The sequence below is a fragment of the Exophiala bonariae genome, assembly GCF_035927105.1.
Source record: "Exophiala bonariae strain CCFEE 5792 chromosome Unknown scaffold_26, whole genome shotgun sequence".
Lineage (NCBI taxonomy): Eukaryota > Fungi > Ascomycota > Eurotiomycetes > Chaetothyriales > Herpotrichiellaceae > Exophiala > Exophiala bonariae.
The window spans coordinates 257,617-270,749 of NW_027042501.1; the positions used below are offsets into that span (position 1 = coordinate 257,617).

The 13,133-nt window shown below is 50.0% G+C and overlaps 6 protein-coding genes across 6 annotated transcripts; 2 read left to right on the forward strand and 4 right to left on the reverse strand.

The window, feature by feature from the left end:
* Positions 1–225: 225 nt before the first annotated feature.
* Positions 226–1,890, reverse strand: LTR84_006797 (uncharacterized protein; the record flags this gene model as incomplete). Its single annotated transcript, XM_064850355.1, has 3 exons — positions 226–1,093; positions 1,162–1,775; positions 1,834–1,890. 3 exons carry the CDS (start codon positions 1,888–1,890, stop codon positions 226–228), a joined length of 1,539 nt encoding a protein of 512 aa, XP_064702837.1.
* A 1,209-nt stretch (positions 1,891–3,099) lies between these two features.
* LTR84_006798 (uncharacterized protein) lies at positions 3,100–4,916 on the reverse strand (the record flags this gene model as incomplete). Its single annotated transcript, XM_064850356.1, has 2 exons — positions 3,100–4,763; positions 4,820–4,916. 2 exons carry the CDS (start codon positions 4,914–4,916, stop codon positions 3,100–3,102), a joined length of 1,761 nt encoding a protein of 586 aa, XP_064702838.1.
* A 300-nt stretch (positions 4,917–5,216) lies between these two features.
* Positions 5,217–6,228, reverse strand: LTR84_006799 (uncharacterized protein; the record flags this gene model as incomplete). Its single annotated transcript, XM_064850357.1, has 2 exons — positions 5,217–5,501; positions 5,572–6,228. The coding sequence occupies 2 exons, from the start codon at positions 6,226–6,228 to the stop codon at positions 5,217–5,219; spliced, it is 942 nt and encodes a 313-aa protein (XP_064702839.1).
* Positions 6,229–7,318: 1,090 nt separating this feature from the next.
* LTR84_006800 (uncharacterized protein) lies at positions 7,319–8,877 on the reverse strand (the record flags this gene model as incomplete). Its single annotated transcript, XM_064850358.1, has 6 exons — positions 7,319–7,512; positions 7,559–7,593; positions 7,648–8,111; positions 8,167–8,326; positions 8,376–8,660; positions 8,714–8,877. 6 exons carry the CDS (start codon positions 8,875–8,877, stop codon positions 7,319–7,321), a joined length of 1,302 nt encoding a protein of 433 aa, XP_064702840.1.
* Positions 8,878–9,907: 1,030 nt separating this feature from the next.
* LTR84_006801 (uncharacterized protein) lies at positions 9,908–11,685 on the forward strand (the record flags this gene model as incomplete). Its single annotated transcript, XM_064850359.1, has 6 exons — positions 9,908–10,119; positions 10,174–10,600; positions 10,656–10,781; positions 10,833–11,091; positions 11,141–11,496; positions 11,551–11,685. 6 exons carry the CDS (start codon positions 9,908–9,910, stop codon positions 11,683–11,685), a joined length of 1,515 nt encoding a protein of 504 aa, XP_064702841.1.
* A 550-nt stretch (positions 11,686–12,235) lies between these two features.
* LTR84_006802 (uncharacterized protein) lies at positions 12,236–13,001 on the forward strand (the record flags this gene model as incomplete). The annotated part of the gene is made up of 3 exons (XM_064850360.1): positions 12,236–12,345; positions 12,401–12,827; positions 12,873–13,001. 3 exons carry the CDS (start codon positions 12,236–12,238, stop codon positions 12,999–13,001), a joined length of 666 nt encoding a protein of 221 aa, XP_064702842.1.
* Positions 13,002–13,133: the final 132 nt, after the last annotated feature.

Here is a 13,133-nt window from a genome sequence, read left to right on the forward strand (position 1 = left end):
CACTGCTCGCACGCTACAGTCTGAGTGGCCCTCTATGCATGAACATGAAAATCCACCCAAGTGTCAACCAGCACGACACAGATGACGAAAAAAGAATTGGCAACAGTAATTGATCCTGGACGGTATCAGGCTGTCTGGTCGAATATTTTCTGCTTGTATACACCCAACAACATATGATCTACCTCTATGCCGTTATTGGCAACGGCTTATCGCCGGCTGCAAGAATCATCTACCGCTGCGACCAAGAATTGAACCTAGCACGTCTGTGAGCTTTGCCTCGCACGCTTCTTGACTTTCCAAGACTTCTGGTGCTCTCCAGCCGATGAATCGGTCTGGCCGAACCAAGACTGCTCCAGATTCTTCCACGCCACGTACTTGCTCCCAATCATAGTAAACGTCCTCCCATTGCTGTCGGAACCCGATCGAATGCACGGAGATGGGTATGCCGAAGCTAGCAGAGACCCGTTCCGCCGCCGCGTGCCAGTGTCCACCTCCTATGCCCGTGAAAATGGTAAATGCGCCGTGCCCTGCCAGATCGATAGTCGACTTCGGTTCAGTGGGAATGGCCTTGTTGAGCCAGACGTGTGGAAGGCGAGTTCCGGGATACGTGCGTCTTTCGTGATAGAGAATCGGATCTTGTGCGGCACGCCCGGTGTGCTTGTACGGTTCAGGCTCGTCAGCGTCGTAAATACCAGAACTGCAGTACCTCTGGTTCATTTCGACACCAAGTCCGTGAAACTCGTGGGATGTTTCCGTGATGGCTGTCTGGAGTGCACGTCGTCGTTCAGTGCCGGCAGCTGTAGGAGCACTCAGCTCGCTATGTATTGCTTTACGGGTTTCCAAATCCGGAGGAAGGGCACCAAGCGCGTCCCAAATCGCAAAATGGTCTCGGAATCCGTCATTTGCTCGGGTGATGATTTGATGACCGACAGGTTGGCGCTCAGTGCTGTAGGTCGAGAGCAGTGAAGGATCGGCCAGTCCGCGATGGACGTAGGCCAACTTCCAGGCCAAGTTGAAGGCATCTTGAATGCACGTGTTGGATCCTAGACCATTGAACGGCGGGTGACGGTGCACGGCGTCACCGAGACAGAAGCTGTGATTGACGTCAACGACTGTTGTGCAACACGGTTGAGAGTTTCCAAAGCAAGATTTCAGACTTACACGTTTCCTTGAGAGTATTCCTCTGCAACAATCTCATTGATGAACCACTTGGAGATATCAATGATCTCGGCGGGCGTGTCGTCACCAATAAAATGTCGAACTGTTTGGAGATATTCCTCCCTCGAGGGAGAAATTTCTGGGTCGCAGTCTCGAGTCGGTAGCAAGATGAACATCCATTCATGCCACGGCTTGACCATGCGAACAATGCCCATCTGGGCGAATTTGGGATGCTCTTTGTCAGGCTGCATAACCCAGTGCAGATTGCCCCGTCGGTGTTCGACCAGATGGGACAGATCAGCCTTGACCAGCACGTTGATGGCCATTCCTTGACCTGGCTTGACTGCGAGCGGGAGGCCGAGTTGTTTCACGACTTGACTCCGGGCGCCATCGGCCCCCAAGAGATACTTGGTTCGGATTTTGTATTCTGAGTTGGTGAGCTTATCACGTAGATTGGCCGTGATCAAGCCGGTTTCGGGATCCGTTTCGAAGTTCAGCAGTGTCGTGTCGAATCTTGTTTTAAATCCATTCACGGTGGCATGGCGAACAAGGACGGGCTCGAGTAGAGTCTGTGGTAAATCGGCCGGTGCACATGGGCTAGCCATTTCATAGTCGCCCTAAACTCCTAGTGTTAAAAAGCTGCCAGACTTCTGGACACCTTGCATCTCGACTGACCTTTCTGTCCGGTGCATTGCCCCACGAATAAATCCGGCCGTACTCTTCCCCAGCCATACTGTGGCACCATCGGGTATGAATCATGCAATGGCCTTTGGACGATAAATCTTCGAGATCTTTGTCCAACCCAATGTCTCTCAGGCATTCTTATTGTATGTTAGCTGTTACACTGTCGCCATAAATTTGATACGCAGTGCGTACCCAAGGCTGCCATGTTTGTGATGTGCGCGCGTGGAGTGTTGGCCGTGCCAGGAGCACTGCTTATCATGACGCCCTTGAGACCTAGATCGGTCAGATGTTGGATTGGCCGTAGTTGAAAGGGAGTATTCTACCATAGCTTGTCAGAAAACACGCCAGTGATGCTCCTGCTGGACCGGCTCCAACAATCAGGAACTCAGTCTCAAGCGATGGATTTTCAGATGTCTGCGCTGAAGAGTACATGCGACGCATGGTGCCGTTCCCCAGTCTGCTGACACCAAGGGTTGTGCATACCCTCGGCCGAAATCGGTTGCTCCTAGTGGTTGCACTGCGGCCGATCAAACCTCCTTCGACACTTCCATGGGAGGAATTAAAAGAACGAAAGAGAGATTTTGGGCGTTGGAGCTCGCAGCGTTTGAAAAGAAGTGATGAGATCGTATTCCTCGTGCGAGAACACCCCCCGAGACGACAGGAAGGCAGGCTTGCCATGTTTGAAAATCTTGGCCTTCGCCCTCAACCCTCAGCTCGGTGGAGATCAACGATGGGCTTCCCGCAGTTATTTAGCCCATGTCGCGCCAAGGGCCTTCTTATCACAAGCTCATGCAATGTTGGTTCACCAGGAGAAGAATAACTCCGAATCCAGAACACAGGCTTTTGCCGTAGCACCTGTCGGAGTGTCTCAACTAGAAATATGCCGTCCGGTAGAGTGCTCTGACAGCTGGGCCCGTAGTGGTGCGAAGCCGTCGACGGGGGTCATCCCGAAATCAGGGACGCAGGAGGTGGATTCGCTTACGTGGACGTTCACTGGCCCAAAATTCATGCGAAACGCAATCTACCCCAGCCAGGGTTCGCAGGAAAAGATATGTGTGAGTTGTCAATTGAAGGAAGTGGCCTTGTGCCAGAGAATGCCCGATAAAGGGACGCGAAGAGCATTGTTCTCTGATCCACCATCGGACATCTCTTAGTTACAAAAATTCTGGTCCATAGCAATACAGACCGCGCAACGAACTCAATATTCTACATACTTAGAGACGAAAGCCTCACTTCTAATGATGTACTGCTAAAGCATCAAGAGCTAAGTTCGGCCAGTTTCCTTCCCGCCCGATACCCGAATGTCATTCCAGGCCCAATGCTCGAACCGCCTCCTGGATACGCTCCTTTGAATACATTGTTCTGGTCACAGCCAACCGCATAGAGCCCTGCTACCACCACACCCTTCTGGTCAAGCACTTGTGCATCTTTATTAGTGATGAGCCCATACACAGTGCTGACGTTGCCAGGATAGATTGGAAGTGCATAGAATGGACCAGTGGCGCACGGCTGCAGATTTTGGTTGGGTTGAACCTGGGGATCGCCGTAGAAGCTGTCATACTCATTTTCACCTCGATGATATTGCGTGTCGACGCCTGTTTTCGCAAACGAGTTGTGATCTGAAACTGTCTGTTCCAAATTTGTGACTGGAACTCCAATCTTCTCGGCCAGTGCGGCAATGGTGGGCGCAGAAATGAGATACCCCTGTCGCAGCAATCTCCAGATCGGATATGGCCAGGGCAATGCCATGCCCATACCGTATTTACGGAGATGCGTACGGTCGCCGATGTAGTATGCCTTCTTGATGCCCTTCTTGTGCATAGTACCCACAAATTCCTGGTAGGGCTCCGACTCGTTCGCAAACCTTCGACCATCGGGCCCAACAATGATGGAACCTGGTTTAGACCGGTCAATTGCGAAGTGCGGAAAGCGACGAACGGGGCCTTTGGAAGTACTCAGAAGAGATATGGGCGCGAATATGGCGTTCGAAGGATTTTTGGGCGGTAAAGCACCACCACATTCCACTCCAATCCGTTTGCCATCACCAGTATTGCCTCGAGGGCTTGCGCACCATTCGTGAGGCACAAACTGGTTTGCCTCTTCCGACCTGCCAAACCCACCACTCGCAAGCACCACTCCTCTGCGAGCGTAAACCATGGTCTCCTTGCCGCCGCGAACGACATGAAGACCTACAACACGACCATGGTCCAAGATCGGTTTCGTGGCTGCAGAGCTATTCCACAACTCTACGCCTTGTTGCTGGGCAGAAAATAGTAGTCTGCCCACAAGAGCATTGCCGTTTGCCATATCCGTTCCTTTACCATACCGTATCAGGTCCAGGGCGTAGCGAAGGACCTTCTTCGTCGCGAGAGTTAAGTTGGTGATACTGCCAAATGGATTGGTCAGAAGCGACAATTCGGCGGGATCTGCTTGCATCGAACCAAATGCAGAGTAGCCTTGTATTGGATAGCGAACGTTCTGGATCAAAGGCCCAAGTCTGCGGCCGTCGAACTTTTCGGTCAAAATCGTGCGCCCCCTTGAGGCGCCTTTCTTCGCGACGTGGTAGTCTGGTAGAGGAACAGGTTTAAATCGCACGGTAGAATTGTCCTCCATCCATTTCACCATTTCAGGCCCCGTTTCCAGGAAGGCCGGGACCTTTTTTGTGTCATAGAGATCACCCAAGACTGCATGGAGATAGATATCGGCCTGGTCTATTGAATCCTGTACACCTATTGAAGGTTGGTGTTTGTTCACTGGGATCCATGCCCCTCCACCCGAGTAAGCGGTGGTGCCGCCAAAATACTGTGTTTTTTCAACGACGAGTACCTTTAGGCTGTGCTTGGCCGCAACAACAGCGGATGTCAGGCCAGAACAACCCGAGCCAACAACCACGACGTCGTAGGTGATGTCGGTATGAAGAGCTGGGCCGGGGTGATTAGTGGAGCGTGGAAAATTGTGGGACGTGTTCTGGACATACCTCGGCATGCGTGCTGGATACTGAAATTGCGCCGCGTCAAGGATGTCGTGACCTTCGACAGTCTCAACAGGCGAAGAGCGTCAGATGATGCAGCCATGTTCGTGCGTTAATATCGTGGCGTGAACTCAAGGCAAAGACCTGGTGATACATACGGCTTACATAGGAAGCCAGTGACCAACATTCATAAATACCCCGGACTTGCAAGCGAGGACTATTGAGGCCCTAGGACGAATTATTGGAAACCAGGGCCACTGGCTGGAGACGACGGACAAACCCCCCGGCCCCACACTAAGGGGGAGGAGGCCTTGCACTTTTCGATCTTCGTCACAGGAAATGAATTTGATCTTCGAGTTCAGGAAAAGGTCGGGCAGTCAAGCACAGGAACTAAATTATTGGCTCATCGAGTGACAATGCTGAATTCCGCAATATCCTCCATCTCCACACCATAAGCTTGTCGTATAGTATATTTCACGTGATCAAGCGTATTTTCAGCCAGGTAGGGCTCTTCACCCCGTCCCATAACTTTATCCCAGTCCTTGAGAAAACCCTCGGTCGTTTCTGACTTTGTACCGGGGAATGTTGCAAATGTCTCCCTCGCTGCCCTGTTTGCACTCGCGGTAAACACCTCGCCTGAGGAAGGGCATTCTTCAGAGCAGAGACTAATTACAAAAGGAACCACGCCCTATAACAAGCTTGGTCAATATCTGCTCTCTGTCTGCGTGGAACAGGACCTCCCCATGTCCACTGCTTACCTCTGGTTGGAAATAAGTCCGAGTGACTTTCTTCGTGCCCTCGGAAAGATCCCCCATTCTCGAGGCGGCTGACGGCATGACACAGTTGATTTTGATGCCATCGTTCGGTGCCCAACGACCTAATTCTCGTGTGATTGCAACCACAGCACCTTTGGAAGCACTATAGGCACAGTCACCTCCGGCACCAAATCCGTAGATTGCGTTTGATGATGTATTGATAATACGGCCGTACTTCTGTTTCGCCATCAAAGAGTAGCAGGCACTTGTCATCAAGGTTGTTCCCAGCGCCGCAATCTCAAACACCCTCATGAAAGCTTCTGCATCCACATTATCATGGGGTGCCATTTTGCCGCTAATACCAGCATTGTTCACAAGGATGTCGACAGTCCCGAATTCCTTGACAGTGTCAGCAACTATCGCCTTTGCATCAGCCGGAGCAGAAATGTCGCGGGAATCCGCCAGTGCAATGCCACCGAGGGCCATGATTTCGTCAACCACACCCTGTGCACGAGCACTCGTGCCACGCTGTCCCTCTAAAGTACCACCGTAGTCATTAACGACGACCTTGGCGCCTCTCTTTGCTAGTTCCAAAGCATAAAGTCGCCCAAGACCTCCACCGGCACCGGTCACGATGGCAACTCTTCCTTTGACTGACATGATTGTCTCCACCTTGATGACTCTGGGGTAGTCAGCAACGAATCTAGCCTGGATTGAGTGATAAGATGAGTACCTGATGTGCGAGTGGCTCGTTTTGCTTACGAGACGAGGATAGAGGCCGACTTCGTTGTTCGAAATAGTGAGTAACTCAATATTAGAGAATCTGCGGGTGAGAGTCGATATCAAGGTTAGCAGAGCACACCAATCGTAAGAATTACTCGATACCCTTGTCGATGGCCCAAAACTTAATTCATTTTGAAGGCTGCAGCATCAGGATAAGAACAGAAGTGAGATAATGTCGTTATTTTGGCTCCCATTGCCGGATCTACTCTCGAGATGTTGAGTTTCATGCACCACCAGCCGATCTATATGGTATTGGGGGCTTAGCAGCCAAGTCACGGGGATGGGATCTAGTGGGTATGCCTCTGGATTAAATGACGGATTAAATTTCGAGATATTAACTCGTCTCTCTAGCTGCTCTAGCAAAATTAACCCGAGGTCAGTACTATCCTAGAAAGTAAGTCAGCTAGTTTTATTCCCGCGACTCCGGATTCAGAAGACATCGGACTTGAGTTCTCTATACCCTTTACAATTTGGGCATTCTGAACGGGAATTAAATCATTTTGTCACTTGCTATCCTTAACAGACTGCCTTTCACGGACTCTCATGAGAATAATGTCTTTCCTTGAAGGCCGTAGACTTTGAATTTGATATACTCGCAGACTTGCCGGTCCACTGCCTTGTTTGAGGTTGTGACGATATTGGAATCTAGTTCCACTGCGACATAAATTCCATTGCACTCGATAGTTCTCGCTGGATACAAGCAAGATGTTCCGGGCTTCTCGGGACCACATCGATCTTATATGGCAACGGGCACATCAGGATAGCTGACGTGTATGCATTTTCATCGAGGTGAATAACTTTTCCGGTGACAGGATCTTGTGGTTCAGAAATATCGAATGCCCATAATAACTTAGAGACAATCCGCCACATGTTCCGTTCTGCTAAATGGAGACCTGGGCACATTCTTCGACCTGCACCATAGCCGTAGTGATGTGCAACTTTGTGTTAGTTTTATCATATATAGTTACTAGTGATAGTACTTATCTCTATTGCTATAATCCGGGCTGACTGCATACTCGTTAGCCAACTTCGGATGGCTCAAGTAGCGGTCAGGGTTGAATCTATCGTGCTCTGGGTATTCCGACTCGCTGTGGTGCATGGCCCATATTCCGATAAACACCATAGAACCCTTAGGAATAAACAATCCCTCGTACTCGTCGTCTAGAATTTATTAACCCGGTGCTCCTAGAGGTAGAAGTGGACTGACCTTGAGTGACCATATGAGGTAAGCCAGCAGGTGCCCTAGATTCATCAGAGTGAGCCCAACCCATGGCATTTTCCAAGTATATCCCTTACGTTGGTCGCCATCTCATGCCTTCCTTAACGATACAATTCACATAAGGAAGTTGTTCGAAATCTGAAAACAATGGAGCCCGCTCGGTGCCGCAAACAGCGTCAATTTCGGATCTTGCCTTTTCTTGTATATGGGGATATTTAGCTATTGCCAGGATAAGAGTCAGTATATGATTCGCAGTCGTATCCGCACCGGCCTCAAGGAGCTCTCCGAATAGGTTATTGAAAGCGTGAGTCGACAAAGGCCAGCCCTTTGCATTATAGTCGTCGATTTTGGCGTCAATGAAGCAATCTCTCTTGTCGCCCCGCGCTCTCCGCTCGTCGACGATCGCTCGAGCCTCATCCCACATGGTGTCCATCATCTCACGACACTTCTTGGACCTCCCCTTCCAGCTCCCCGGAAGATATTTCAGAAACGGGAACTCATCAATCGGAGGGTTGGCGCCTGGTTCTTGAACTTTGAGCCACTAAATCTCGGGTTAGAGGTAGATAGATGAAAGATAACGGCTCAGTAGATGTTACCAGATCCATTAGGTCATAGAATCGCGTATACCAGAAAGAGTTCAGGTCAGCGGCTCTATGTCCCCAGATCAGAGACCCTGCCACAGAGACAGTATATAACCGTGCATAGTCGAATATCTTAGAAGGGTCCTTGAGAATGTTGTTCATGAAAATAACAGCCCTGGAAGTTGTTAACTCGGCACCAGATCTGAAAAAGGGTATGAAATTACTCTGCTTCTTGTATCTTAAAGTGTTTCTCATCCAGCGTCTTCGGGTTCAAATTTCGCGTCACAACCATCCGCTTCTCCCTCCATGAAGCTCCTTGGGGTTCCAGGGTCAAATGATCGCCGTGAGTCACAAAATTTGAAACGTAGTTAAATGGCCTGTCCGAATAGATACTACCCTTTTTCTCTAAAAGATTGTTGATAGATCGTCGATCACACAAAACAACCACGTTAGTAGGCCCAATGGTCAAAGAAAAGATGGGCCCATAGGCGTCAGCCCATTCCTTGAACCTGGAGATGTCAGTTTGTTGAAGACTTTGACATCATGGTTGTGGTAATCTTACTTTCTGCCCAGCCCTGTGATCGGAATCTGGTGAGCGTTACCAAGGATCGGAATGGTCGGTGGCCCCGGAGGCATACGAGGATGTCGACGGCCAATACGTAGCAACCTATACACCGGGTAGGCAAACACCGCCGTAAGGGCAAGAATGATAGTGAAGGTGCCCATGATTTCCAGCTTTAACGATTGTTGGGGTCTTCGAGCTACAGACACGATGCCTTCCGCAAAGAAGCGCAGATTTCTTACAAGCTCTTAGCACGAGGGGTGTGCGCACGATTCTTATCACAATCACAGCTGGTATGTTGAACCATTATTTTCCCCCTGGCTTTGTGCTAGGCCAGCAATCAGCAGCGAGTATGAATCTGAAGTTCAAGCATCCTGCAACAATGACAGAGACATCATGTTTCCACCTATAGCAAGTAGGTTCATGTACAGGGTCGTGATCCAAGCCTATCTACAAAGTTTGGGGACGGAGTATCATGCGGGATTTCCTGGGGATTTGCGGTGAGATTTTCTTCATACCGAACTTCGCAAGGGTCCCTAGCCCAACCCAAACCATCCAATCGGATTATGTCCGCATAGAGAAATCTCAAGTCAAATCTGGGGTAGACTTTTACGGCCTATCTAGAGTTACTGCCAATCATAATTAGCCCTATAGTTGACCCGGGCACGTACTCGGAATGGTCACCAACACATTCTCTTGTGGCGCAAGATTATTGGAAATGCTCCCACTGGGTCACAGGGCATCCTCCAGAACTTGGCTTCCGTTAGCTGGCCTAGATGCCAAATCAAGGGGCAAAGAAACGAAGCCGAGTCTACATGTGGCTGGCCATTGGAGAGGACTATTCTAAAAACACCCCTGTCAAAGGACCATTCGGAGTTTTTACCTTTACCTGAATAGTTGAATCGTCAACTTCCCCAACTTGACAGAAGCGAGCCCCGTAAGTAGGTCGATACCTCCTAGGATCCTGGGGGTGTCCAGCGTGAAATTTGAAAGTTCTTGGGGACATTTCCGAACCCAGCAATCTATGCACATCTCCACGTTATTGGAATCTAAGGGCGTCTCCCCGTTATTAGTAGCGTACCATACCCTCGGAAATCGTTCTTCAGGACAATAAGCATCCTTCTCAAGTCTTTATTCCTTGTATCCATCTTCTTCTGTCAAGCTCCATCTGTGACTCACCAGTAAAGCCAACCAATGGCTCCCGACGCTGAGGTTGCGGGCACCCATGGCCCAGTCAAGGCACATACAACTTGGGTCAATATTCTCACGATCCTCGCAGCAGCAACCGCCAGTTTCAATTTTGGCTATTCCAACAATGCTATCGCTGGAACTCTGGCGCAAACCTCCTTTGGCGCATACTTCTTGACCGTCGATCCTACATCTCGTGTAGGAGGGATGCTAGGAGCGTGAGCATCTACTCCGCTGGCTTTTGAAAGGTTCCTAACTGACGGATTGGCCAGGTTTTTCGGCGGAGGCTTCATTGGCTGCATCCTCCAAAGCCCGCTTTCTTCTCGTCTTGGTAGACGACCATGTAACATGACGGCGGCTGTGATTATCATGATAGCCGCAGCCCTCCAAGCCGGCAGTGTTCACCTCGCAATGTTCCTCGTGGCACGTTTCTTGAACGGCATCGGAGCTGGTATGATCATCGCCAATACCCCTGTCTACATGAGCGAAATTTCACCAGCCCACACGCGAGGTGTCCTGGTCAGCTTCCAGGGCATTGCCATCACTGGGGCGTACATTGTGTCATCTCTCTTTGCGTTTGGGTTCCACTTTGTTGACCACGCCTATCAATGGCGCCTGCAATATGTGATTCTGACTGCTTTCGCGGTGCTCTTGGTGGTAACCATGTACTTTATTCCTGAAAGCCCTAGATGGCTCATGGTAAGCACCGTTGAAGCTCACAAAAACATGAGCTTGGCGCTAACATCATTTTCAGGACAATGGGAGAGCCGACGAGGCTTGGGCAGTTCTCCGAAAGCTGCATAGGTCGAAGAGCGATCCCGAGGCGCGACTTGCACGTCTGGAGTATATTCAGATCAAGGCACAGATTGAAGAGGAGAAGGTAAACAGATTTCCTGGCTCAAGATAGTTGAGACTGTGCTAACATCGATAGTCCCTGCCATCTGGCTATTGGCACATTTTGTCCAATGCTTCCACCCGGAAACGGGCGATCTGTGGGGCGATGGTCTGGTTGATGGGGCAGTCGACCGGTATTGTCGTGATTGCAAACTTTGCACCCCAACTCTTCGCAGGACTCGGCTTCAGCAACGAACTTCAACTCGGACTTTCAGTGGTCTGGGTCACAGTATGCGCCGTCGGAACATGGCTTAGTGGTCTGCTCATTGAGCGCATCGGTCGAGTGAAGCAACTTGGTCAGTGTGATTTGATATCCGAATACGGGCTCATCTAACATCATCACAGCTCTGGGTGGCTACTTGTGCTCCGCGTGCCTCGTCGTTGAAGCCGTTCTCCAGAAATACTACATTGGAACGGCCAATGGAGCCGGTCTCCGAGCAGCTACTGCGATGTATTTTGTTTTCGTCTTCCTCTTCGGACTCTTGATTGAATGCCCTGGCTACACCTACATCGTTGAGATTTGGCCAACACATCTCCGGAGTGAGGGCGCCACAATCGGCTTCATGTCTTTCTTCCTGACGACGATTGCATATAACAGCCCAGCGGCGGAGGCGTTTGCAACGATTGGGTGGAGATATTACTTTGTGATGATCTCGGTTTGTCTTGTGTCTAACACATTTCTTCTCTGGTACTGCCCCGAGGTAAGCTTGTTGAGGTTCATCCCATGTGTTGTCAGGCTTACTGAGTTTTCGTAGACTGCCGGTTTGACTCTCGAAGAAATTGCAGCCAAATTCGGGGACCATGTTGCCATAGAGATCAAGAACATTGATGTTGATCTGGTCGACATGGAGAAATCTAAGAATAAGCACGTGGAAACTACAGGGCTATAGAAACAATCAAGGGAATCGCTGCTGTGGATAGTGCAGTGCATGAGCTGGTGGTTGGCATGGCGCACTGCCGAGTCGGAAGCTTGAAGGGGGAGGTGCCAGTGAATATCTTCCAGCTAGATGTGGAAGTTCGTTTGTTCCCAAGAATGCCGCTCATAGTCCCATTGCGACTTGAAATGAAAAGGAACAGCAACTTTTAGAATGAGCCCGTTCCTTGCCTGCCATCAACAGGTTCTAAGCTTGCCAGAACAGTGCCTCCTCCCTTGCGAATTTGAAGCCGAAAATTGACGGGATTTCCCCACGCTCCACCACGTCTTCGCACCGGGACTCGTCTAGCATCCCGGTGCGAGTGGGGCGGACCAATTTCAGGAGATTTAGAGACTTTGTAGCGGTCGAAATGTGGAGGGTGCTCAACCACTTCAATTGGTAAATTCCAAACTTACGAGGATATCGTTCCTTGAGAGCTTTCATGTCATCTGTACTTTAACGAGCTATTCCTACAAAGCGGGGACAGTTCGACCAGAGCTCTTATGTCAGGCACTGTTGAAGTACAATGGCAGGCGAATCGCGAGTCATACAACTAGTGCTGGTCCCTCACCGACCAGTCCATACCGATAATGAGATCAATAAAGACCTGGCTCCGGCATTTGGTATAATACAAAGGTCTGCACTGAACTGATGAGAGGCTCCGACGAGACCGCTGATACATCAAGAACAGGGCAAAGGGACTACAAGGAGTGTGGAGAGGGAGGAAGCATGAAGACCGCCACACCCAAGTTGCTCTATTCTTATGGGAGAATTTGGACGCCAGCCATGCGTTCTTTACCAGCTCTGATTATACCGAGTTTCACAAAGTTATCCAACCCGCGATGAACGGAAGGAAGATTCATTGGCAGAACCATGCATCAATCAAGTCGCTGGGGCTTAACGACAAGGCACACTTGTCAAAGATACTGGAATCACCTGCGATCGAGGTCGCGCTAACAAAGGTCGTTGAAGGTGGTGTGAACGGATACTATTCGCAATTCCAGAAAATTGTGACTCCCATCCTAGACAACGACCCTGGCTGCGATGGGCACTTTATCGGCCCGCTCCTAGAAAATCCTCAAGATCAGCTACTTTTCATCAACTGGAAGTCGGTAGATGTATGTATGACCATTCGTTGATTATGACTAACTAACGACCTGCAGGCTCATCACGAGGACTTTGAGAAAGAACCGACATTTAACGCCTGTATTGATGCCCTCAAGGACTATTATGCCGAGTTTGTCATTCCATGGCATATAACGGGGCTCAAGCTGGTCCAAGGGGGCCTCTAAATAACAAGAAACGCTTGTATGACATTCGCATGTAGGGGCGGCAAAAGTAGCAAAAACACTACTAGCCAAACAACGAAATCAATCTAGCCATCGTTGCATCTGCTCACACTACCGTTTGCTCACGAGAACTGT